Source organism: Melanerpes formicivorus, unplaced genomic scaffold (assembly GCF_026170545.1).
Source record: "Melanerpes formicivorus ecotype bairdi unplaced genomic scaffold, bMelFor1.0.p_v2 SCAF_23, whole genome shotgun sequence".
NCBI classification, from domain to species: Eukaryota; Metazoa; Chordata; class Aves; order Piciformes; family Picidae; genus Melanerpes; species Melanerpes formicivorus.
In genome coordinates, this window is record NW_027142375.1 from 6007058 (window position 1) to 6033806 (window position 26749).

The 26749-nt window shown below is 47.2% G+C and overlaps 3 protein-coding genes across 7 annotated transcripts in view; all 3 read left to right on the forward strand.

The window, feature by feature from the left end:
• HOXA3 (homeobox A3) overlaps window positions 1–4428 on the forward strand; it is a 47176-nt gene extending 42748 nt beyond the window's left edge. For all 5 annotated transcript variants that reach the window (XM_068152389.1, XM_068152390.1, XM_068152392.1 and 2 more), the window contains one exon: window positions 1148–4428. In XM_068152389.1, coding sequence (XP_068008490.1) covers window positions 1148–1917 — 770 coding nt within the window. In that variant the 3' untranslated portion in view covers window positions 1918–4428. The remainder of the gene's footprint in view (window positions 1–1147) is intronic.
• Window positions 4429–5683: 1255 nt separating this feature from the next.
• Window positions 5684–9205, forward strand: HOXA2 (homeobox A2). Its single transcript, XM_068152394.1, has 2 exons — window positions 5684–7751; window positions 8455–9205. Exons 1-2 carry the CDS (start codon window positions 7370–7372, stop codon window positions 9198–9200), a joined length of 1128 nt encoding a protein of 375 aa, XP_068008495.1. The 5' UTR covers window positions 5684–7369; the 3' UTR covers window positions 9201–9205.
• A 4419-nt stretch (window positions 9206–13624) lies between these two features.
• Window positions 13625–16282, forward strand: HOXA1 (homeobox A1). Its single transcript, XM_068152395.1, has 2 exons — window positions 13625–14419; window positions 14840–16282. Exons 1-2 carry the CDS (start codon window positions 13807–13809, stop codon window positions 15193–15195), a joined length of 969 nt encoding a protein of 322 aa, XP_068008496.1. The 5' UTR covers window positions 13625–13806; the 3' UTR covers window positions 15196–16282.
• Window positions 16283–26749: the final 10467 nt, after the last annotated feature.

Here is a 26749-nt window from a genome sequence, read left to right on the forward strand (position 1 = left end):
AGTGTATCATGACACTGCGGAGCAGCCCAGGCCTTAACCCAGAGGCCTGTCCCAAGTACTTTGTTGGTGCTGTTAGACTAATAAGACAGTGACCTATCTCTGCTGAAGTGTAACAGGAATAAAATAGCTCATAATCATGTGCAGGCAGGATCAATGACCTGCATTCAGTCAAAAGCTCTTCCTATTTTAACAATCTGATTGGCAAAGTTACAAGCCTAGTAAACAAAAATCGTTCTGGAATACCATAAACTTTGGCCCATAAAACAGTATTTGAGAGATGGAAGTATTTATTAATGCTTTTATTACTCGAAGAAACCCAAATCAATAAGACCAGCGCTAGCTCCAATGCCCAGGAGTCGGGCTTGTATTAAGCTTTTACTTTTTTTCTCCTTAATGTGCCTTGGAAACAAAAGTCCAAAATTTTAGCAAATGTTTTTGCCAGCCTGCTTTTTAAAGACCTGGTAACACTGCTGTTTACAACCTCCCATATGGTGTATTTATTTTATTAAAAAGCAGTAACATTTAAATACATCTGTATGCTTATACACAAACCTAGGCACTGCATGTTCTTCTTATGTATACTATACTTCCCAATCACTACCACATGTTTGTATTATATGCTAAATGTGATAGACACACAGTACTGCCAATTCTCTGCTTATAAATTATGATGTTATATTGTAGATACCTAACTTTCAGGCATCTCTAACCGATGTGTATATATAAGGGTTTTCAGAAAAGGGGGGTTGCTGATCTTTACAACAATGGCAAACAGCTAATTCTTTAAGACCCTGGTCTCAGTGTGTTAGCAGAGCCATAGATTGATCTTCAGAATTTCTAAACTCCAGTGCGTTTCTCTGAACCTTGCTTATTCCTTTATGCAAAGTTCAGGATATGGTGTGCATTGTCATTCTTAAAGGAAGTAAGTATAGTCTTACAGTGACACTAATGACGTGAAATAAGTCTGTCGAGGCTCATATCTTAGCATGACTGAGTTTGGGCCAAGAGGGAGTACTCCTCGCTTACATGAGCATCTATCTCGCATTTGAGAGCTGAACTCTCCAGGTGCTGGTGTTGTTGGCTGTTGATTCTGGTTGCTGTGTCTGGGTTTGCCATGCTGATTGTGTTCTTTGTGTGATTTACATAGGTGAGAGTTGTGCTGGTGATAAAAGCCCTCCGGGGCAAGCCTCCTCTAAGCGAGCTCGTACAGCTTACACAAGTGCCCAGCTGGTAGAACTGGAAAAGGAGTTCCACTTCAATAGGTACCTTTGCAGACCACGAAGGGTAGAGATGGCTAATTTGCTCAATCTCACAGAAAGACAGATCAAAATCTGGTTTCAGAACCGCAGAATGAAATACAAAAAGGATCAAAAGGGCAAGGGCATGATGACCTCTTCAGGAGGACAGTCCCCAAGCAGAAGCCCTGTCCCACCAGCTGCTGGGGGATATCTAAACTCTATGCATTCTTTAGTAAACAGCGTTCCCTATGAGCCCCAGTCACCTCCACCGTTTAACAAGCCTCATCAAAACACCTATGGCATCCCTGCGTCGTATACCGCTCCTCTTAATAATTGCCCACCTCCTCAAAAAAGATACACGGGGACAGCAACTGTGACATCTGAATATGATACTCATCCTCTTCAAGGCAACGGTTATGGGAATCCACATATACAGGGAAGCCCCGTCTATGTAGGGGGCAACTACGTGGAGACCATGACCAATTCTGGGCCTTCCATCTTTGGTCTAACTCATCTCCCTCATCCTCCCTCTGCCAACATGGACTACAGTGGGGCTGGGCCAATGGCCAACAATCACCACCATGGACCTTGTGATCCACACCCAACATACACAGACCTTACCACTCACCATCCTTCTCAGGGAAGAATTCAGGAAGCACCCAAACTCACCCATCTGTAAAAGACAGTAGTCACTAAGTGGAACACCAAGCCCCCCAACTTTTGGAAAGTACTCTCTCCTTCCCTTCATTCTCTCCTTCTCCCTCCATGTGACCTCCCCTTCTTGTTTCTTTTGTTCGTTTTGGTTTGTTTTCCTTCCTTTGGTAAAAGCGTTTTCTAGTTTATGTGACGTAGCAATATTTGTTGCTTGAATTGCTCTATAGTTTCACTAGTGGATATTTATCTTCTCGAACTGTAGCCTTGTGTCTCACTTTGAGAGTATGCAGAGGCTTTATACTTTACCTTCTACGCTTTTAAACAAAACAGGGTATATGAACAAATTTTCTATAAAGGGAATTCTTAAATGTGAATTTGTTCGTACATGATTGATCCCATGGGGAAGCAATTTTTTTTATTGCACTTCTTTTAAATAGCGAGAAAGACATCAAGAGCTCTTGGACAGGGACTCCCTGGACAATTATTAATACGTGTAAGTCTTTCAATGTGTGTATGCTGGTGAACATTCAGATTTATTTATATTTGTTGTTTTTGTTTGGTTTTTTTTTTTTTTGCAAACATTGAATAATCTAAGTGTTTAAAATTTTATTTATCCCCATTTGTTCATATTTATATATATATATAAAAAATAAACCCTGTACCCTGAATATTCAGGAGGTATTTACCTGGCCATATGTTAGATGGCATATCGGCACGCATAGGAAATCTCATTTGAAAGGAAGCTATAACTCCTTTTATTAAAAATGGTGGTGATGATGATGATGATGATGATGATGATGATGCAATAAAATCTGGGAAAAAAGGTAATGGTTTGAATACTTTATGCTTGTAAGATCCAGCTTAGGTGGGAAAGCGTGTGAAGCTGAAAAGGCTAGATTTGTTTTGAAAGTTATACATTCCTTGCTGCTCACATTCTGAAAAAGAAAAAAACAAAAAATAAAGTTTTTATTCTGAATAATAAGGAGTTAAGAACATGTTTTTTGCAGCTGAAGGGAAGGCAGAGCCCTTCATGGTGTGGGGAGATAGGAAACTCACATGAGGATCCACTCACCCACCCGAGGGCCCCAGAACACCTCTTCAGCATTTCATAGGCAGGGAGAGGGATGGAGTTATTTATTTATTTATCTATCTAGATATTTATTTATTTATTTATGTTATTTATTTATTTACCATCGGGGTTTCATGGCACCCGCATCCTGCCTGCCCCTCGAGGGGGTCATGCGCGCTCGAATCGCCCCCGCCTAAAGGCCCGGTGTGGCATTGGTCGCGAAGCAGCGCAGGGAGCGGTCCCCGGCTCCCGGTCAGGCCTCCCGGTCTGTATGTGAAGCACATGGGAGCAGCACATGGGATCTCAGGATCAAGCCCCGCGTGGGCGCAGAGGGACTGCCTCGTCCCAGGGCTGGAGGGCGGGCGACAGCCAGGCCGGCAGTAGGGAGCAAAGAGGGTAGAGAAGGCCCCCGACCAAAGCCCAGATGTGGCTGGATTGAGGGGATGCCGAGCAGTGCTGCCTGTGAACACGGCTCTTTCCACACACCGCGCCCCCGCTGCACTTTTTTTCCTTTAAGAGGTAGATCTTACGTGTTTTTTTTGTGTTTTTTTTTTTTTTTTAATTGGTTTGCCTTCATGTTGTCCCCTCCACTTTTTTTTTTTTTTCTTTTTTTTTTTTTTTTTTAATTTGATTTTGGTTTTTATATAATTGTGTATTTTGTTTTGGGTCAGCTTTATTTTTCCTGATCCGCCTTCCCTCCGCACGACATCCTGAAGCTGTGGGGGAGGGGAGCCTTGTGTTCCTTCTCCTGCGGGGGTGTGGATGTGTGTGCGTGTGTGGTGGTGGTGGGGGAGAAAGACGACTGTTCCGACCCCAAATGGGCACCCGCGGGGGTCTTCGTTCTGAACCAGCTAGAGGTGGAAGGCAGAAACCCGCATGCGTGTGCTTAAATCCGATTTTTCTTACTTTCAGGCAAAATGTCCGTAATTTTTAGATTGAAACTTGAAAGATAAATCAAAATGGACCTTAATAGACTAGGTAAAATATACCCCTGCACGTTTATAAAGACATATTCCTATGCTGTGTAGATAATAACACACGCTGTTCACCATCTGTATGTTTTAGAACACAGGGAAAAAAAAATGTCGCCATTTTGGTCTCATGCTGAAATATTATTAATCTCTGGTCTTTATCTTGTTCCCAGAACCATCCTTGCCTGATGCTGAAACATTGCCATGCATCCATGAAAGTATATAGAGCTTTTCTGCATAAATAGATAAAGCATGCTCAAAGAAAGGGATTGCAAATATGTTTATACCGTGCTGTTTATTGTATATATAGATATGTAACTGTGGAAGGAATGTTATGTAGTCTGATATTTTACATTGAAACCTGATTATTACTCAATACAGACCCAAACCGACTGATTATTATTTTGTAGGTGAAGGAAACATTTTTTCAACATTGGAAGACATTGCTAGATTCAAATAATCCACCCCATAAAACTCAAGCCGCCCCCCCCCCCCCCCCCCCTCGCATCAGCTAGGTTAGATACAACAAAAGGTAACGGTACAGTCGATGATTCTTACTGTGTGGCTCCTTTAACGCTACGAATTACATGTAGGAAATGTTCAAAGAGAAGGAATTTGGCGTTTCACACCCCTCCCACCCTTAATAAAGAAAAATACATGCGGTTTTCCCCAACTTTTTCCCGGAAACCGTACTCAACCCCTTATTTCGAGCCTGTATGTTGAAAATAAGAATTCGTATTTATACATTTAAGATTCACCCGATTAAAAGATCCCACTGAAAGCAGAAGTGATTGATTTGCCCAAGAATTTTGCCTCCTCTCTCCAAAGGTTTTGTTCCAGGTGGTTTTTGTATTAGACTGACCACAAGAAACAAATGTGCAGAATAGAGACACCCACACAGGTTTTACTCACAAAGCCTGGTTAAAGTCCAAAGCTCTCATTTTATTATTTGCCAGCCTGCTGTTAGTCCCAATATTTTCCAGAGGGGAGAAGAAAAAAGAAAAAAAAAAAAAAAAGAAGAAAGAAAGAAAAGAAAAAGGAGGAAAAAAAGGCAGCCCGACCCTAAGGTAGTCAGTGAGAAGCAAAATAAAACCGGACTTTTCCCACAGGCAGCCTAGTCCTCTGCCAGCATATTTTAAAAGCAGCTTTTTTCCTTGTTTACTTGCGTTTCTTGCTCTGCCTCTTTTCTCAGCCACATTTGATCTTGGAAAGAGCAAGAAGCTTTAAATGTGTTCTTAAGGGCCAGTAGCTGTCAAACCTTTTGGCGGCCAAGATTGATCGCGCCCAGACACCACCAGAGCTTTGTTTGGACTAAAAGCAAGAAAATTAAACCCCTCGCATTTTCCAGCAGCATCGATATTTGTAAGGCATCCCTTTTGAGGGATTAAATGACAACTCTCGTTCTATATTTTATTTAAACAAGCGACCACCAAAAAGCTCATTTAAAGCCTCCCGGCCCCTCCCCCTCTCTCCAATGCTTTCGCAGATATGTTACATCTTGTGGGTGCATTAACTTAAACCCGATTTTAAAAATGCACTTCCTCCGGTCTGGAAGCAGAATGGTCTGCTCAGTGCTTGGGGTCTTGTTCTGTCCTTCTTTCCTTTCTCTCTCTTTCTTTCCCTCCCCCCCCTTCCCCCCCCCCCCTTTTTTTTTTTTTCACCTTTCCTTTTTTTTTTTTTTTTTTTAATTACGGAGAAGCCTTTTTGGCAACTGGGAAAATAAAGAGAGACGGCATGGCATCACGCTGGAAATAGATGGTCCCGGACTCCTTGAGGACGCGGAGAGCAGCTCGAAGCGCCTTCCCACCCCGGCCCCAGGCGCAGCCCACCCCGCCGGGCACCCCGGGCTCTGCGCGAAGGCAAGCCCCGTCCGGGCTGCTCTGGGCGGCTGTGACCACAGGATTTACCAGGCTGCTGATTGCGGCCACCATTGTCATCGCTCTCCCTCTCGCCTCAGTCTGTTTGGAAAATTGTGCTCAAAGCATCCAAATTCGGGACTTGCCTCGACCTATCCGGGGCGACTGGAGACGACGGCGGCGGCATGAGCCAAGCGTCGGAGGCGAGTGTCGTCTCTCAAGTCGTAGCCCCGCACCATTTTCGCTCTGCCTGGCCCCGTGAAAACAAACCCGCTACGAGCCCATATATTTCCTGGTAATCGAAAATACTCACCAGACCCAGTCTACTACGGTTATTAAGCAAATTATGCCAGCAGACAGGAGTATCGTTTGCAAGCTAAGGCACGGGATTTTTGGTGGTGGTGGTGTGTTTGGGGTTTGTTGGTTTATTTAAAAGGAAAAAAAAAAAAAGAAAAAGAAAAAAAAAAAGGCAAGAGCTAGACGCTTTTGAAGCTTCGCTGTTTGGCTCGGCCAGAGAGGTACTCCTAGGGTTATGTTTTATGGTCCAATCCCGGGAAGCCAACTGGAGAGGGAAGTCATGAAGCACAAGGGCTGCTGCCTATGTGACTCTTCCCCTAGAAGAGAGGTTGCTGAGGAAGATCCTGTTAAACAATGCCTCGGCACCGGCGGCCAATTGTTCTCCTTACTGTACACTCGATAGCCAGAAAAAAAAAATATATTAAAAAAAAAAAAAAGAAAAATAAAAAAAGGAAAACAGCGGAAATCAAAGGGAAGGAAAGAAACCCACGAGGCTGAGTCGGGAAGGAGAAACTAGTTTTGGAGGAAGTGCTATTCCTAGGGAAAAAATCAAGACTCTCTGCTTCAGAATCCTGCCTGGGTGCAACTTCTTATGCGAGGGCCTGGCGATGTCAAAACTTTGAAGATTAATGGATTACTTTGTTAATGACTCAAGGCGTCAGATTGAGGTGCTTAAATGATTTGTGAGGTGCAAAGCGTTTTCCTGACAGTCCCAAACAATGAGAGAAGAGTGTGCGGGTGGAGGAGAGGGAGGCAGCAGGCTGCAGGACAAGCAGCCACACACACACTCACACACACACTCGCACACACACACTCGCAGCCTCTTTCACAAACATATCCACGCACACGCACCCTCCCCCCCTAGCCCAGATCATTTCAGATTAGGACGCCGAGGGGATAGATACTCGAGATATCATTTCCCTCTTTAAAAAAGTGTAAATAAAGCCTTTCTGGCCCCCAATGAGGCGTTCCTTCCCGACTTTTTTGGATCAATCAAACAGACAGTGGCTTCTTTTGATTAAAGCCCAAATTGTCATTGGGCAGAGGCAATCATGTGACAGGCAATTCGGTCCAATTTCAACCTTGTCTCCATGAATTCAATAGTTTAATAGTAGCACGGTCCCCATACGGCTGTAATCAGTGAATTAGAAAAAAAACACCCCACCAGCGATCTTCTATGCTATATTTTTTTCTCCTCTCTCTCCTTTTTCCTGGGCCTTCCCCCCCCCGAGCCCCCTGAATCCGAGGGAACTTTTTCTCCGCGGGGGCTGCCAGTTGAAGGCCATGAATTTCGCATTTGAGCGAGAGATCGGTTTTATCAATAGCCAGCCATCGCTTGCTGAGTGCCTGACATCTTTTCCCCCTGTCGGTGATACATTTCAAAGTTCATCAATCAAGAACTCGACGCTTTCACACTCGACACTGATTCCACCTCCTTTCGAGCAGACCATCCCCAGCCTGAACCCCGGCAGCCACCCTCGCCACAGCGGCGGCGGTCGCCCCAAGGCGAGCCCCCGCGGTCGCAGCGGCAGCCCGGGCCCCGCCGGCGCCCCGCCGCCCCCGGAGTACCCCTGGATGAAAGAGAAAAAGGCGTCCAAGCGATCCGCGCTGCCGCCCGCTTCGGCCTCCGCCTCAGCCGCTGGACCTGCCTGCCTCAGCCACAAAGGTCAGTCCAAAGACTTGCCGACGGCCCCGCCGGGCCGCTTTTTTGGCTGCCCACATTCCCCCGGCTTCGCGGAGAGACGAGGCGGAGGGACGGGCGGGCAGGGAGGACGGAGCTGGCGGGGCTCTCTGGAAACCCAAACTTTCCCCAAACTTGCTTAATGCGGGATGATTTATTTGAGTTGGAGCTGACCTCTCTTGTCTCGCCGTCCTAGAGTTGGGATATTTGACAGTAATGAAGAGTGATAGATTGCTCCCGCTCAGCTAAGCAGCTGATGCATTAATTATAAATTGCGGTATGGCTAATATAAAGTTTGCTCTGGTGTGGGGAGGTTGGGGAGCTGGAGGCGGTAATTTTGCGAGGGTGGCCGAGGGGCACGCAGCACCGGGCACTCAGCAGTGCAACACAATGGGTTTACTGCATCCAAAGGCGGCCATTTTGTTGCAGTTGCTATTTTATGCTATATGGACATATAGATATAGACACATACGCGCACAGAGAGCACTCCCCCCTACACCCACACCCCCACCCTCCCCACCCCGCGGGATGCGATGTGCTCGGTGCTGAAATTCAATCCATGCATTTATCTGTTTTGTGTGTGCGTGTGTGTGTTTTTGCCTTTGCTGTTCTGGTGGTGGTGCTTTGGGGTATGTATGGTGGTGGTGTTTTTTCTTTTTTTTTTCCTCTCTTTTTTTCTTTTTAACAGATCCCCTTGAAATCCCTGATAGCAGTAGCGGTGGATCTAGGCGGCTGAGGACGGCTTACACCAACACCCAGCTTTTGGAGCTAGAGAAAGAATTTCATTTCAACAAGTATCTCTGTAGACCAAGAAGGGTTGAGATTGCAGCCTTGCTGGATCTGACTGAGAGACAAGTCAAAGTCTGGTTCCAAAACAGAAGGATGAAGCACAAGAGACAAACCCAGTGCAAGGAGAACCAAAACAGCGAGGGGAAATTTAAGAGCCTAGAGGACACCGAGAAATCGGTGGAGGAGGAAGAGGAAGAGAAATCCCTCTTCGAGCAAGCCCTCAACAACGTCTCCGGCGCTCTCTTGGAGCGGGAAGGCTACGCTTTCCAGCAGAATGCCCTCTCCCAGCAGCAGGCACAGAATACGCACAATGGCGAGTCTCAAACTTTCCCCGTTTCGCCTTTAACGAGCAATGAGAAAAATCTGAAACATTTTCAACACCAGTCACCCACTGTTCAAAACTGCCTCTCAACAATGGCCCAGAACTGTGCAGCTGGCCTGAACAATGACAGTCCTGAGGCCCTAGATGTCCCTTCTTTACAGGACTTTAGCGTCTTCTCTACAGATTCTTGCCTACAGCTTTCGGATGCAGTTTCCCCCAGTTTGCCAGGATCTCTGGACAGTCCCGTAGATATTTCTGCTGACAGTTTTGACTTTTTTACAGACACACTCACTACAATTGACTTGCAGCATCTGAATTACTGAGAAAGTAAAGACGTCCTCATCAAGGGTCCTGCTTTCTTCTCCTTATTCTTCTTTAATTTTCCTGTGAATTAATTTCCCCCCTCCCTTTTCCTGGTCAGTATTTTCTGTTTATTACCTCCCTCTGCTGTGCCATTTTGTCATTTCTTACGAAGTTTTAGTTGTGTTCAATTTTAACCTAGCCACATCCTAGGTTCTTCTATGAAAGCAATATATGAGGTCTGTAAGAAAGTGATCATATAGGAATTGTATCTTCACTTTCTTTTTATTTTTGTATTGCATTAGGATGCGTTGTCATAAGTATTTTTGGTAGAATAAATTCTTGTTTGCTACAAGGAGCTTTCTCTTTTTTCTGTTTCTCTCTCTTTTTCTCTCCTTCCAAGACTGATAACACGATGGGTATTTCTCCTCCTCTATTCTACTCTTAATGTACTAATAATCAAAATCCAGCATTCTGACTACGGTCTCTGCCCTTTTGGCATTTTAGGGCATTTATTACAGAGGAAAACCACATTCCAATGCTTTATTTTATGGGTTTTCACAAGTTAAAAACAAAACAAAACAAAACAAACCCCAAACCAACAACAAACCACAGAAACCAAAACCATTCACAGCTTTGATGGAGATCTCTTCCTTTAATGTATAAACGTAGCTTCTTTTCTCCGTGAGGATACAAAGCTTGGAAATGCTGAGCTGTAACAAAAGCACTTTCTCTGTTATAGGACAAACGAGAGAGACTCAGTAGGATAAGGGTCTCCTGCAGAAGCTAGTCAGTTACATACACGAAAGGCTCTTGATTTCGTTATTTTTTTGGTGGAGAAGGAAGACCAATCCTGTTTTTCTAGAAAGTAGTGCTTAGCAGCCAGCAAGCTGTCTCACAAAGCACATCTTAAAAAATACAAGAGCTCAGAGAGAATGCGTCTGGGTTACTTCTCACGTGCTGAGAGGTCCAAGAAATCAGCCCTAGAAGGAGAAGAAATGGAGAAGTTAGTGCCCGTAAAATCAAAAGGGTAGCAGAAATGCAGAGGGGAAAAAAGCGTTTAGGAAGCAATCAGCCCTTCCACTCGGTCCTTCTGAGGGGTGGTGCGGGGGCACAGAGATATTTTTCTCTTTAAATCTTTTTTACGGGGTGAAGGAATGATAATGAAAAGGGAAAACTATATTTGAAGGTATTATTTTTCCCGGATCTCTACTCTGCTGGTGGTAGCAAAGATGGGCTTTCAGAAATCTTCATCAAATTGCCTGTAACCCGGCTAGCGGGATTCCAGACCCCAAAGCAGAGGGCGAGCCCCGTTCTTCGGGTTAAAACCCAGCAACAGATGCCAGCGGGGCTCTACCGCTTCGGGCCCGAGGAGTGCCGGGCCGGTGCGATCGCGGCTCCCAGTGAGCGTTAGCGCGTGTGAGCCTGGGGAAGCGAGCGGAGCTTGAGCGAAGGTTTTGTGGATTGGGCTCTGCTGTCCGTCCGTGTGAGAATTGTGGTCTCTCAGCCTTGCAGCACGTTGTGGATCTGGGATGCGTGGGTTATAGCTGGAAGGGCTGAACGCAATTCTTCCGAAAGCCATAAATCAAACTCTTTCTATGAATGAGAATGTCATCAAAGAGATCAATTGCAGGAACACATGCACAAATAAAAATCCTCTTACGTATTTGCCAGGGCTGGGGATCCCCGTCTAAAACCATTAAGTGAGAAGGCGTTTAGTCATAATTCATTTTTATTGCTCTTTTAAAACAACAGCTTGGCTGAGCTGCGGACGCAGGGAAATCTCGGCCCTGCTTCTTCTCTCCGCCCCAGCCTTGTCCCTGTGGAAAGTGAGCCGCCTTACTGGCATTTTAACTCCTCGGCCACCGGGTTAAATTGGACAGCAACGTGCACGTACGGGTTGAGACTTTTTTTGTTCGATTGTTTTGTGTGCCCAGATTTTTGGATGATGACAATGCGTAAAAAAGGGGGGAAAAAAAAGGGGGGGGGAAGTTAGATTTAAACTTATCTTAAATTCCATTTAAATAAATGGTGGAATTTAGTGAACAGGAGCCGCTTCCAAGTCTCCCGGAGAGCCCTGAGGCCACAGCAGGGGCGCACTCCCACGGAAAAGTCCCGGAATCGCCATTAGGGCCAAGAAACGCGGAGCAGAGCCGCGGATGAGCGCGGAGGGGCCAGACCTGCCTGTGGACAGAAGGAAGGGGCGGTGTGTTCTCCTTTGCTCCGGCCCTTCTCATGGTGCTGCTCCCATGCACAGTACAGGCAGCAAACCCCAATGCCTCGCCAGAAAGACAATGCAACAAAGGAGACAATGGCACGAAAAAGGGAGAGAAAAAGGGTTTCCACGATGCTGCAGACTCTGTGAGAGGCGCTGTGATTCGGCGGATTTTACGGGTAAACTGGACCTATTTATAGGAACAGATACATTATTTTCTTGGCTGGCTGACAAACCCGAAAAGGTACAAGCCTTTTTGTTATTAAACAGTCCCAGCGACCTGCCTTTTTTTCCTCTGCCTTTTGCAGTATTTACCACAACTGTGTTACGATAATGAAATAGATGTGTTTACATCTGTATCCATAGCCAAAATTGGTGCAGCATAATGCCATAAATGCCTCTGGAGTGTTGCTCTTGTCCTCCACCCTGCCTCCCTGGAGTTTAAGAAACCCAGCTGTGTCTATGTAGTAAATCGGAACAAATTAAAATGCAGAGGACGTATGGAGAGATGCGTGGTGGAGAGAGCAGCACTTCAGTTTTGGTTGGCAGTAGAAATGCTGTGGAGGTGACATGGAATGAGAGCTGAATTAGCAGTAAGAGAGCTTTGCCCCAGGAGAGGATGTTGTAGTTCATGGGGGAGGGAGGAGCTTGAGGATTTGTGTGTGTTTGTTTGTTCGTGAGCAAGAAGAGGTGGAGGGGTAGAAGAACCTTTTGGATTTCAAAGCAAGTGAGAACCGAGTGTGAGAAGAGAATGACTTAGGCGAGCCTGGAAATGCACCTGCAGAAATGGAGAAGGCAGTTCCTCCCGGGACTGGTGGCAGGGGATGTGCCTTTCCATCCATGTATCCCCAAGGTTAATGTTTTGCAGGATGCCTCTTGGAAGTATGTTGGTGCTGTCTTCTCTCCCTGCAGACGAGCCGTGGCCCGGGATGGACGGATACCGTCTTTACCCTCCCTTTGCTTTTCCACAGATGCAAACCTGCCATGAGCTCGCCGCCCACATCCCACTGCTCTCCCATCTTCACTGTCCACGGACTCTTTTTTTTTCCGTTGGGGTAGGGAGGGGTAGGTTTGAGTCGATGCTCAGTTCCGCTCCCAAGGGTCCTGGGCCTCCTCTGTCACTGGCCATCTGCCACCTTCCGCCACTGCCAGCCCGGGTGGAGGAGTGCACGGACAAAGGGGCTGTGGCAGCGGGCCCTTGTGCCTCCCGCTGCGCCCCTGCCCCGGGCCGCGTCGTCGGGCCGCTGGGCTGCAACCCGCGGCACCCTGGGCAGCCTTTCCCCCGTCTGGTCCCAGGACGGGCGGTTGGCCGCGACACGGCAGGGACCCAGCAGATGGGCTGCGAAGCTCGCGGGTCTCCGCCCAGTCATCCGTCCCCTTGTCTCCGGCTCCTCCCCCCCTACCCCAGCCCTGGTCTGGCGCGGGTGAGCCCGGTGGAGGTGCGGGGGGAGCAGGGATGCGGTCCAGGGCGAGGCCAGTGGACCTGGGTGAGCACAATGGCAGTCAGTCCCCAAAGCGACTCATTTCCATGTTAATGCCCGCGGCCGCCTGGTCATGCGCCTGGACGAGCCCCTTTAACTCTTGGCGTCGCGCTGAGACTGTGGCTGGGTAGGAGCAGCGGGATCCCTCGGCCCTATCCCAATCGCAATCCCAATCGCAGCTCCATCCGTTTCCCATCCCCATCGCCATCCGTGTCTTTTGCCCCATCCCTATTATCCGCCTTATCCTCATCCCTGTTCTTGTCTCCATCGCCGACTCTACAGCAGCCTGCAGCTGCAAACGCGGTCCCACCCTCATCCCCGACCCCCAGGGCTGATGCTTTCAGCCCTGCTCCTGTCGTCTTCCCCCACACCCCCCATCCGTAACGCGGATCCAGCCGCCCCTTCGTTACCATGGCATGAGGATGAGGGGAGGGGACGGCGGAGATGCCCAGCACCGGCCTGGCAGTGCCGACAGCAGGGGAGGAGCCGGGGCACTCTGTCTGCAGCAGCACTCACCCTGAAGGGGAGGGCCAGCGGGCTCCGCAGGCCGGGAGCAGCCTCCGCGTGTCTCCTGCCTTCCCCTCTCAGCCGCCGGGCGGGACCTCGGCGGCAGCGCGACAGCCTGGCCCGTCCCCCCTTGCCCCCACGGGGGGCCGCCGCTGCCCTGCCCCACGGTACAGCGCCTTGCCGTGCCACGCCGTCGGAGCGCTCGGCGTTTAAATGCCCCCGACGCGACGATCTATCTATCATCGGCAGGAGCCGGGAAAGTCCCGCAGGCGCCACAGCCATTGGCTGCCGCCCCCCACGTGCCTGCCCGCTGCCTGCACCTTCGTGTCATTTTCCTGCCGGCCCCATGGAGGAAGTGGGAAAGTTGGCGCGGCCCCGCCGGACGCTGAAGACCCGGTGGCGGCGTGACAGAGGGACGCGGCGAGGATGAGCTCCTTCCTCGAGTACCCCGTTCTCGGCGGCGAGGCGGGGGGCTGCGCCGCCCGCGCCTACCACCCAGAGCACGGGATTACAACTTTTCAGCCCTGCGCCGTCAGCGCCGGCAGCTGCAGCGGAGAGGACCGCTTCCTCGGGGGCCGCGGGGTGCCTATTAGCCCCCACCGCCACCATCACCATCCCCCGGCCCAGCCTGCCACCTACCAGCACCACGGCGGCCTGGGGGTGTCCTACGCGCACCCTGGCTGCGGCCCGACCTACGGCGCGCAAGGCTTCGGAGCGGCGTACAGCCCCTACCCACTCGGGCAGGACGCGGAGCTGGGCGGGGGCTTCCCCCCCTGCGCCCCCGCCGTGTACTCGGGAAGCATCTCTTCCTCCGCCGCTGCTCAGCACCCGCACCAGGGCTACGCGGGGGGTCCTGCTCAGTACGTGCCTCCCCACTACGGGCAGGAGCAGCAGAACCTGCCCCTGAGCACCTATAACCATGCCCTGTCTCCCCTCCACGCCAGCCACCGGGAAAACGCCCGCTCTCCCTCCGCTGAGACCTCGCCGGCGGCGCAAACCTTTGACTGGATGAAAGTGAAAAGAAACCCACCCAAAACAGGTCAGTGGCCGGCGCGGGGGCCAGAGCGGGGGCCGCTCCTCCCTCTCTCTCTCTGCAGCGGGCGAGGGGGCAGCGGCGCGGTGCCCCTCAGGGTGCTGGTCAGGTCGGGCGGCCCGCACCTCTGGCAGCGGCCGCAAGCCTTCTGCCGCAGCACTTGAAACCAGCGCCGCGTATTCCGAACTCCCCCTCTTCGCCTCTCCCGCAGTCATATTTCTTGTAATTCATAAACCACTTATCAAGTTTCCTCTGACACTAGAGGCTGACTCCGGTTTAGCACCTCGCACTCCATCATTCACTCTGCTGGGGCTTCCCTCTTATCCTAAGAAGTTCTTGCTCACTATCGCTTCGCGGGTGTGAACATATTGATTACGTCGCCTATAAATCATTTGCGCTTACTTACCTCTGCATGCCCCCTTGCAGGCAAGGTTGGCGAGTACGGCTTCGTGGGACAGCCCAATACTGTCAGAACTAACTTCACCACCAAGCAGCTCACCGAACTAGAGAAGGAGTTTCATTTCAACAAGTACCTGACCAGAGCCAGAAGGGTGGAAATCGCTGCCTCCCTCCAGCTCAACGAGACACAGGTGAAGATCTGGTTCCAGAACCGGCGGATGAAGCAAAAGAAACGGGAGAAAGAGGGACTTCTGCCTATTTCCCCCTCCACCCCTACGAGCTGCGAGGAGAAGGCAGAGGACTCCTCGGAGAAGTCCTGCTCGTCGCCCTGCAGCGCCTCGCCCGCATCCTCCACGTCGGACACCCTCGCTGCCCCGAACTGAGCCCCGGCCCTCCCTACGTCCGCCCATCGCGATGCTCCCGCCAGCACAGCTCGCATCCGTTCTCCGCGGTTATACTGGTCCCTGGGTCGGTCCCCGAGAGGTCCCAGCACTCCGGCGTCCCGTCTCCCCACTTCTCGGGAGTTCCGGCTCTGCGCCCGCTAGCCTCTCAGCCGCTGGGTCCCGGCACCTTGCTGCCAGGGGACTCTTTTGCGCGCCCACTCTCCCTCTCCCCCCAAAAAAAATTTTGCTGGAGCAGCTGTGTTGGCACAAGTGTAAGGGTCTCCCTCCTCCGCTGCAAGGACGCTCCTCTGAGTATCCCTGAGTGAAACACAAGTCATCTAGGGTACATAACCTCACGAAGAGATGCACTATTGCCAGTGTTTACACGACCTATAGGACTTTCACCCCCTTAATTTAATGTATTCTTTGTTCCTGTCTATGAATTTGTTGCTTGTAAATACTTTGTCCGAGAGATTTATCTTTTTACAGAATTTTCTAGAAATGATGTTTCGATTATCTGGTTAAGCAGGGTGAGCGCAATTCGCCAAAGTGGATCCAGTTTTATATTGGTAAAGTTGATGTATCATGCAAATATCTTAAGATCAAGCAGATACCTCAAAGGTAAAAATAAATAACTGGCGCTATTTCTTTAAATGTGACAAACAAGGCTTCAATTGCACTAGGTTTTGTAAACCTTACCCGGTGTGCTCTACACCCCCTTTCCCTCCCCCTCCCAAAAGCTGTGCTGGATTATACTCAGCAGAAGAGTATAACCATCAAAAGACCTCATCTCTTCCTATTTTCATATTATTAAACTTCCTTTAGACTCGATGTCTTTTCAACCTACTCGCGAATGTGACGAATGGCCAAATGAATGTATAATTTCTGTGGTTGGTGTCCGGACCATTGCATGACACTCCGTGCTTTCTGTACTGCAGGTACACTGAGTTCTATCAGTTGTCGTGTGTGAGCGAAATGTCCTCCTGATTTTCTGTACAATCATGAAAGGCTCTGGGATTCCGCTGGTGATGGAAGCCAGGGCAGGATTTACGGGTCCTTACAATGTCTGTAATAAATATATCCCACATTCATGTAGCCCTCCTCTGCCTACTGCTGCGTGACGTCAGCGCTGAGTCACAGGTTGGGCTCAGTAGCTTGGTTTCCCTTAGTTTCTACTGCTGGTGCCTTTGCAGGGGGGAAAGGGAGGAAGAGTCTCCCAACATTACTCTTCATGCGTTGTTTGCTGGGGTCAGAGCTCCGGTTGCCCAGCCTGACTCAACACAAAGCTTCTTCCTTTTCCTATGCTCAATTAATATTATTTTTAGAAGACACAAGGCACTTCTCTCAGTCCTCCATAACTGGGAGGAATTTATGATCCTGATCTATTTCTGAAGCACAAACACGAGAACTTCCTGGGTCAAGTGCTAACCTTTTCACCTCGGGGTAGATACTGACACTTAAATAAACAGAGCACCCTCCAAAAGCAGAAACTGTCTTCAGCCAGTCTTTCCTCACATCCCAGGCCCCTCAACAATCTCTGCACGTTTAATCAGCCCGGCACTAAGATGGTCCAGCTTCTGTCCCTCAACCCACTCCAGGCTGCCATCTCCAGCGGCTGATGGGTGCCAGCAGCTGGGAGATGGCTCCCAGACTCTTGGTAGTGTGCTTACTAGCGTTAACCCCAGCCCATTCACCACTACCACCACCTTTGGTGTTTGTTTTTTTCTTCTTCCTTTATTTTTTTATTTTCTTTTCTTCCTTTCTTCCTTTCTTCTTTCTTTCTTTCTTTCTTTCTTTCTTTCTTTCTTTCTTTCTTTCTTTCTTTCTTTCTTTCTTTCTTTCTTTCTTTCTTTCTTTCTTTCTTTCTTTCTTTCTTTCTTTCTTTCTTTCTTTCTTTCTTTCTTTCTTTCTTTCTTTCTTTCTTTCTTTCTTTCTTTCTTTCTTTCTTTCTTTCTTTCTTTCTTTCTTTCTTTCTTTCTTTCTTTCTTTCTTTCTTTCTTTCTTTCTTTCTTTCTTTCTTTCTTTCTTTCTTTCTTTCTTTCTTTCTTTCTTTCTTTCTTTCTTTCTTTCTTTCTTTCTTTCTTTCTTTCTTCCTTTCTTCCTTTCTTCCTTTCTTCCTTTCTTCCTTTCTTCCTTTCTTCCTTTCTTCTTTCTTTCTTTCTTTATCGCGAAGAAGAGCACGTTGTGACAGGCAAATATCTCAAGATTTAGAAGATGGATCAAACGAACATGGCGTGTTTGTGTGTGTAGAAACCAGGTGGCAGGACGGGGCAGATACATGATCAGCTGGATGGAGGTGTCTTAAGTCACTGGTGCCTCTTAAATTTCAGAACAAACATGCGTAACATCTCCTTCACCCAGTCTAGCTGCGGGGGAGCACTCCTGGGCTTCTCCCGTGGCTGGGCTGCCCACGTCAGGCTTTACTTTGCGGGATCCGCAGAGAATCAACGAAATATTCTTCACTTTGGTGTCAAAAGAGACAAGCCCTGATTTGCAAGGCTCGGCGGCCATATCAAGAGCCAAGCTATCTGCAAGGGAACAGGGCTGTCTCCAAAGGCTCCCGCCGATGCCTCTATTTCTTTCATTTTCCCGCCTGCCATATACTTTACCTTTTGTTTATTAGTGTAAAGCCACAAAGCAAAACAGATGGCCTTCTTCCAGAGACTTGGATGTGTTAAAGTGGCATTTGCATGCCAATGAGGGCATTTCAATATCGAAATCTGGATCTAAACATTGCTGAAATCCGGATCCGCAACCCGGCTCCCCCGGTGCTGACTTAATGTGTTAGAAAGAGTGGCCATAAATTATAGCCTAAATGCGAGAGACAAGACAACTTGTCAGTGCGTCAGTCTGCGGTGAGCGATTCATCGGCAAAGAATGCCGTCTCCTTCCAAACCAAAATCTTTTTTTTTCCCCTTTATTTTTTTTTTTCCTTCCTTCCCTTCTCCCCGCGAGGCCGTGATCGATTTCTAGCAAAGACACTAAAGACACTGCAAACCTCCCGATCCTGGGTTATTCTGTTGCCGTTGTTATAATTTCGACACGATCAGCTTTTCGGGTCAAGGGCTGTGGTGAAGATAAAAGAAACCCCTTAGCTTAGAGTTTCTACATTAAAAAGTGGCAAAAAATTGAAATAAAAATCACAGACTGCTTTGGTCCGACTGAGACACTAATTTGGCCTTCATCTCGCAGAAATTCTGTTGTTTCTACACTTTGTAAAAGTTGTTTTGATTTTTCTGGCTAGATTCTCAAGAGGAAAGCATGAAGAAACACCTCTTCCCCCCCCCCCCCAAAAAAAAACCCCACAACCCAAACCGCGTCCAAATGTCAAACCGAGTTCAGCATCTTCCTATCATACTTAAGGCCATTTCTGCTGTTCACCTTTAAAGTTTACTTTTGGAGGCTATTGAGATGCTTTGGTGTTTTCCTCTGGGGCAATCAGATTGAAACCGATCAATATTTACTCAGTCTGAAAGGGCTGTTGAAAAGGCAGCTAACAACAAACTGCTTAGCTGCTCTCCCCTCTTTAATCTCAGGTTCACCGAAAGTTCAAACAGAAATGAATTCGGTGATGGGTCGCTTTAGAATAAGTCCCAGTGGTTAATCTCACAGCCTTGGTAAAGGCAACAATTACAGAGTCATCCTTCTCCCTCTCTCCCTCTCGCTGTCTCCCCAGCATCGGCAACTTTACTCTCATTTTTGCCCATCAGTTTTTACTAAATCTTAATCGCTTTCCTCTGTTTCGCGGAGACATCAAAACTCCAGGATCTCCCCCACAACCGCGCTACCATCCGAAGCCACTGTAAAGGCGGGTAGCCCCGGCGAGAGGTACCGGGAGTGAAGGGAACGAACCCTCTCGCAAGGGATCCGGCATTTCTAAGGGAGTGTGCGGGGGAAAGGGAAGGATGCTTGGGGCTTTCAGCGATGCGGGATGGCCCGGAGCGGCTGGAGACGCGCTCTACAGCTGGAGGTGCTGGCGTAGCAGCAGGGCTGTACCCTCTGCTACATCCTTCATGAGAAAAGACTAGAGAGAAATCTGGGCAAGACGCGATGAACGTCGTTGCTAATTGCAGGGACTCTTCAAAGGCCAGAGTTCACGCAATCAGTGAATAAATGCATGCTCAATAGGATTTATTAGCACTTCTTTCATGACAGCTCACGTTTAGGCTATAGACTCGAGCGGCTCTGCAGCAGCAAATTGCTTCTCAGAGCTACCCCGCTCTCACTTCGGCATTGCCGGGACCCCAGGCCCGCAAGGCGATGAGCTACCGGCCGGGACCCGGGAAGGCTCTGGGCTGGGCCGGGTCTCGGGGCCGTCGCGGAAGAACCTGGGGGGCCCTGGGTAAGACACCCAGGGGAGGCCGCTCCCTGACAGCTGCACAGCGGGGCCCGGCGGAGAGCTGAGGGGCTGTAGCCCTTTTGGGGAAAATGATCGTATTGGAATGCATACCCGCGCAAGTTTGGGAGTGGCATCTCGTGTTTGTTTTCTTTTAGCAACTAGTTCTGTGAGATCGCAGTAAATTGGTGAACACACGAATAAATCAATAATATATTATTAAATAGCAGCATCATATCTTAAGCCAAACCAAAGCATTTCCTTATTTTCTTCTTTCTTTTTCTCACTTGTTTCTCTATCTTTCCCCTTTTCACCCTCTCTCTCTTATTTTTCTCCCCCCTCTCTTTCTCCCTTTCCAAGTCAAGCATTTTTTTTCCCCAGGCATGTCACTTGGCCGACTTTCACTGTTAACAATCATTCTTTTATGGTTTATGTGCCATAAAATATTACAGGTTAACCCTGGCTGCAAGCTCAGAAAGACCATTGAAATAAATGTGAGCTCTGGGGAAACGAAGTGTTCCCTCGTGCCTAAGAATCTAGGGGAAAACTTTGTTGATTTTGACCATGCGAAGAGTCCTCTTTGCCATAAAACTTCAAAAGATTTACACATTTCAATAACACGAGCAGAAATTGGCGCGGAAAAATGCTTCCGCACTAATTTTTTTTACGGGGCAGTGACATATTTTAAGCATTTGTTCCACAAGGAGAATGTTTCAGCTACTCTTGCAATTATTTTTGCTTTCCGATCGACTTCCCTTGAAAATGTCTATCTTGTAAAGTTAGATCGGAAGTATCGTTTAGTATTAAAATGTGGCCAAATAAAGATGAACTTCGATCACGGGGAAACCAAGATCCAGCTCACGACTTTTCCACTGCTCAGTTTATAAATATGAACTCGACGTATTGCAAAAATTCTCCCTGTCCATGAAAGTACAAGTAACAAAAAGGGAAAAAAAAACCCCACAAATCAAAGAGAAGCTCAAAAGAGGGAAGGCGAGAGGACCCGAAACCCATCTCAGACATAACTCTTTTTGCCTATGTTCACATGGGTCTGAGATGTGGTGTAGCCAGTGGGAAGCAGAGGGATTAGGAAAATGCAGGGACTCATGGAGCGTTTCGCTTGCAACAGTTGCAGGAATTATCCGAGCAATCGGGATCTGGGGACCCTCACGCCCTGCTTCCCGGTGTTGCGCAGAGGTTGCTCTTTGCATTCTGTACGCTTGGTTTTGCTCATAAGTATTGATACGTTTTCTAATTCTAGTCTACGTCGTGCTGTACCTCGGAGGGGGCCCCCTCTGCCATGGAAGAAAAAAAAAAAAAAAAGGGAAAAAAAAAAAAAGAAAAAAAAAAAAGAAAGAGCTGAAACGCAACAGTAATATGCTATCGATTATTTTAAAATAAAAGAGGGAAATAAATCCAAGGAAATATCTACTTTGATTGAGCGCTGCGCTAACGCATTTTATAGCAATCGATTGCATTCGCAGCTGTCTTCGTGTCTGATCATTGGGAAATGAGTAATACGAGGAAAATTCGTTGTGTGCATAGTAAAAACTGCAAAGTGGGGCTGCGGCCTCCGGGCTGCTCTCCGCACTGTTCCGCGCCTAGTCCGGTGAGGCGGGGGCGCGGTGCCCGGTGGCTGCACTCCTCTGAACCCAGTTCTGCGGGCTGCCCCGCAGGGGCCCCGGCTGCAGGGAGGGCAGACACCGAGCTCAGCCCGGGCTGCCTCCCGAGGACCCCAAGCGCTGCAGGTTGGCTGCGAGATGAGGGGAGAGAGGTTGCGGGTCGGCTGGCCGCGTCTGTGGTGGCATTGCAGCCCTGAGCCAGGGTTATCGCTTCTGATCTCCTTTGTCTACTGATACAGCCATCATCAAATCCCGGATAACCTCCCTTTTCCTCTGTCAACACCCCTCCGCTCCAGCCGGTGCTGGGCAAGAGGGATGGGACCTGCCATCGGGGTTCTGTAGCAAGGGGGTGCCCCTTTTAGGGGTAATTCGGTGACAGATGTTGACGTTTGTAGGGAGCTCAGTAAACAGAAAGTTGGACTGGACTATTTCATAGCCCATGTGGTTTTCATCATTCCCCGTCAGGCTGAGACCAAAGGCAGAAGCTTCCCTCTTCACACCCCTTGTACCCTCTCATCTTCAGTAGCCACTCAGCCTCAGTGACATGGAATGAAGAGCAGAGAAAACACAGGAGAGCAGGTTCGTTAAGTAATGAAAAGATGGGTGTGAGGATGAGGCTGACAGTGGAATCCCAGGATAGTGGGTAGTAGGTATCTCTTCTTCACTGTACACCACTAAGCCTTCAGGTTCAAAGCACATTTGTGTAAACCACAAACTCCATCTGGGGACAGATCCGGGGTAGAACGTTGGAGGAGCCTCAGAAAATAACCATTTGTCCAGACTTTTCACTGCCTTCATGAGAAAGTGAAGATTATGGAAGGAGCTAAGCCACCGTGGTGGGTATTTCTGCAGTTTTAATTGAAACTCCTCTGTACCAGCAAAGCAAAGCTTTTGCTGTGGGTCTACTTCCTCAACTAACTCCTGTGCAAAGCATCAGTTGCAATGGAAATGCCATCTAAACCCCAGTTTATTTTCTTGGTGTGTCTGTAAAAAATTCTCACTAGTCCCCAGCAAAAGAGCTGAACTAACCTTTGGATTAGTCTATTCCCACTAGTCCCAGACTAGTCTATTTTGTGAGAAATAGTACCCCTGCAGCACTGCTTTGTGGTATCAGTGGATTTAACATCCATGCATGGATGAGAGACAGATGGGTCAAACCAAAATGCATTGGTTGGAGTAGTGTTCTGTTCCTCATGCTGTCCTGGGAAGAAAAAGAAAGTAAAAACCCCAAACAAACCACTCTCTAGAAACTGAAAGGTGATCCCGGATGAGGTGAGCGATTGAAGAGCTGCACACACTTCACTATGTAAAAATGTTATCTTGGAGAAACACTTTCCAGCAATCAATATTGGCATGAACAATATGTTCAGATATGGAAGTGAGCATTGCAGACAGGCAGAACCTTTTTACCTTCCTTTTATTTCCGTGTCTCCCCCCCCCCCCCCCAGTCTTTCTGACAATGCTAGGAGGCAAGGCAATGATCATGAAAATAAGAGGGTGTGTGAAGACCTACCCCTGATAACGCATTTCAGCTTCCACTGAACAGCAAATATGCAATGCCTTTAATGCCTTCAGCCTTAGGAACATGTATGTTTCCCCAGAACTTAAATCCATGTAAAGAGACATTATCCACTTCTTTCACAACTGAAAGATTTGAGCATTAGCAGAGACTTGCACCTGACCTCACACATGCATCGGCTTTGAGTAGGACCTATTGTGACTCATTCCCTGAGAGATTCAGCTCACTATAGACCCACAGGTATTCAAATGAAAATATTAGGCTCATTAAACCTGGTAATCCACTAGTGAAAATATTTTCCCCCTCCCCTTTCTCTGCTGAGGGTCTGGATGACACAGTAAATCTTATAAAGAAAATAGACAAAAAATGCTGGAAATTCTGCTGAGGTTGCTCTACCAAACTGGTTTGGTTGCAAATCAGACAAGAGACTCTAGAAATCCAGATAATCTGCATGTAATCACCCTTTTTTTTTAGCACAATGATGCGTTTTGAGACAGGTCAACCATCCAGGCTGACTCCCACTTTCACTGGAGCTTCAACAGGAGAAGACACACCCAGTACCCTGGGCTCCGGATCAGGCCCTAACTGCAAATTCTCTACTCAACAATGGGCAAAAATTTCCCCTCTGCTTTTCACTGAGATGATGGCACGGCAGACTGCATGCTGAAAGCAGTGGAAATCTAACAAGAAATCCTCTGGTCAAACAGTAACAGTGGTTTTTTTTTTTTTTTGTGTGTGTAGCATATGTAAGCAACCACAAGGAAATCCTGCTTGTGGAAGGAGATATGATGAATTAAAAATATTTACTGCTTTCAGAAAGAACAGCTCTGCTCACCCTATCGAGTAGGTGTGAATGAAAAACGATGCAAATAATTTCACTGAAACCTTAACTACGATTCTGTTCAAAACACAGGAGTGGAGGAGATCCTTTAGTAACCCTTCTTAACCAGGATTTAATACAGGACGCGAAACGGAACAATCCTTTTGCAGGCATTTTTCATTAAAAACAGTGGAGTTTTGCCTTAGAAGATACTGCAGACAGGATTTTTTTTTAAGCCTCTAACCATTTTTCAGTGTGACATTTTGCAATTTAAAATAATAAGTGAAAATTAGTTACCACAAATGCAGCATTTAAAGCAACAGTGAGCCCATGTTAACATTGATTTCTCTCTGTGCATCTCCTTCTCTCTTTCTTTATAAAACTTATGTACTCTGTCGATACAATACTACCCACTTGGATAATAAATCTGTTGTTTCAAGCTAGGATGCTGCTGTTTCCTTTTCCATATAATTTATAGCGATATCGATTCTAAAGCTGTGGTTCTCTCTTTCCCCCCCACCCCCCATTGTATTAAAAATGAGTTCTAATTGCAAGGCAAATGATCTTTGGTCGAAGCACCTCACACGGTATTTTAACTGTGGCTAAGGAGATTTAATTTGATTAATAGAGAAATGAAAGCCTTGAACATTTAAAATGATAATTTTCAGTTTAGGGGGAAAAAAAAAAGCAACCCAGAGAAAAAGAAGGAAGGTTAATGGAGCCAGGGAAAGCATTCATAGATCAGCATGAGCAGATGTTCTTTTGCTTTTCTGTCAACATTTCTGGTTTGTTGTGCATACAGAAAAACAAGCTTTTCAACTCTCACCATGAATTCAGCCTGTTGCCAGCTTTGCTTGCCTGCAGGATATCTGCTTATCTAGCACGGGAGCGGGATCAGGTCTCCTCCCCTTTGGTCTAGAGGCAAAACAACCTCTCACATGGGCCATGAGGTTTGTCACACTCCCCCTTAGATCTTTATTTCATAAAATTCCATTCCTCTGAGAGCCAAAAAATCCCCACAAAACAGACAGGAGATGAATGGAAGAGCTGAACAATATTAACTGCATTCAGGTGTGTGTTTGGCTGAGAGGAGAAAGGAACCTGGCCCCTTCCTCGAGGGCAGCAAGCATGTTCAGCCACGTGGGATGGTGGTCCTGCACAGCTGTACAGGGTCTCCTGTACCTCTAATGCTGCATTCAGTCTGTAACCTCAGCTTGAGAAGGATGTTGTTACCTCATATAGGAAATTCAAATAGCCATTCACCTTTGAGAGCTGCCTTCATGCTAATGAATCCGAGATGCCCATATTGAAGGAAGAAAGTGATCTATGGGTGCAGGGGTGTGTCCTTTAGGATTCATGAGGATGAGGCACACTTTTTTCATGTTTTAAATCATAAAGTAGATCTTTTGTTCAGTGCAATTCTGTATCAGCTCAGGGCAGCGGCGCTGAAGGTGATGGAGTCCAGCCTGAGCCTTAAAATTAGCTTTGTTTGTCCCCAAATATTCTTCAGGTTAAGGAATATATATATATTTTATCCTTTTAGGAAAAATAATAATAAAAATATCACTCCCCACTGAAGTGAGGATTAAATAATCAAAGATTTATCATTCATATCTCAGAAGGTATGACTTTATAAAATTCATTATTAACATAGTAAAACATTTAAAGTAAGAAAAATGCCAGCAGACATCAAATAGAAAACCCTCTTCCATCACAAAATGTATTAACTCATGCTATACTTTTGCTATATGGAGTGTCCTAGTTGTTTCAAAGTGGAGTTTATCAGAAAGGAATGTTGAAGTAGCCCCAGAAGTCACTATCTGTGGGGTGAGAGATATTTGAGCTCAAAGAGAAAAGGGAGAAAGGAATTAAGTCTGTCAGCAGTCCTGTCTTGAGATATATCTGCTTGATGTGAATTTGTCCAAAGGCAGGCACCACGCTCTGCACCAGAGATTCTGTCAGCTGTATCTGAAGGACATCACTTTAATTGTGAGTTAAGAGTATGTGCTTAGCCAGCATGTCACAAGTGAAAAAGTTCTTACTAGAATGAGGGTAAGGAATTCCTCCTTGCACAATGTTTACTCTCTTATTTAAAAGAATTTAAAGAAATAAAGCTTTATCTAGATGTTTTCCAGATGCTTATCCACCTTTACAAGACAATCTCTTCAGGATCTGCTCACTGGTGCTCCAAGCCTTTCCAGTTTTCCAGACCTCGTGATCTTAATTTCTCCAACCCTTGCTGCAGCCCTTCTGTTGTAATCCAGGGTAGCATTAGGGTGATCAAAAGGGCAAGGCTGATGTACAGAAAGAAGAGGGACAACATTGCAGGGGCTCTGCTGACCATTACTGTGACTGTCCCTGAAGGTATTTGGCACAGGACAGTGGGGTAGCTGGAAGGAGAGACTGCTGCCCAGGTGGGGCAGGAGCAGGGGACAACGCAGAAATTTCAGTGATGATGTCTTTGGTTCCTGGGCACAATGTGGAATTGCTATAATGCATGGAGAGTTATTCCAGGTCACAACTCGCATGACCATCCAACAGGACTGCTGTTCCTTTATGTGTTTCATAATTCCTCCAGGTTCTTTCTTCTAGGTTGCTGCACTGTTTACATTAGCTTGGATCCCATCACCCATTGTTCTATGCTTTTAGGTGGGTGTAGCACAAAAGCTTGCTTTTCTTTGAGAGGTATGTGGCTCACATGATAGAAAATGAATGACTTGAAGATATTCAAATCCATTTATTTTTTTCCTCCAAAGGCAATCCTTCCTCCCTTGCTTGCTTCCTTCCTGACAATCTGAAAATGTTAGCCTCGTCAGCCAGGTGTGACTGCAAGATATATGTACCTCCACCTTCCTTCTGGAGTGCTCCACAAGATTTAAACTGGGATGTGTAGGAAGGAAAGGAGATGTACTGTTTCCCTAGATTTCTATCTGCCTTTTCAGAGTGAGGTTTTGAAATGAGGCTTTGATCTAGGCAACAATAACTCTGCTAAGGGTAAGAATGGTGTTTAACTCTCATTTGATAATTGTTTGTGGTTTGCTGTTGATTTCAAGTCTTCCCTCAATTTCTCCATTCTGGAATTCACAGACTCAGACTTCTGCTGCAGGGAAAACATGGAAATGTTTTTTTTTTTTCCTCCTTTGCTGCAAAGTGTTTTCTAATAGTTGCCTCCTTCTCTGCCCTCTTTTCTTGGCTTTAATATCTTTAATAAGTGTTACCATCTGCTTGGGTGCCTGGTATCTCACGCTGTGAACAAG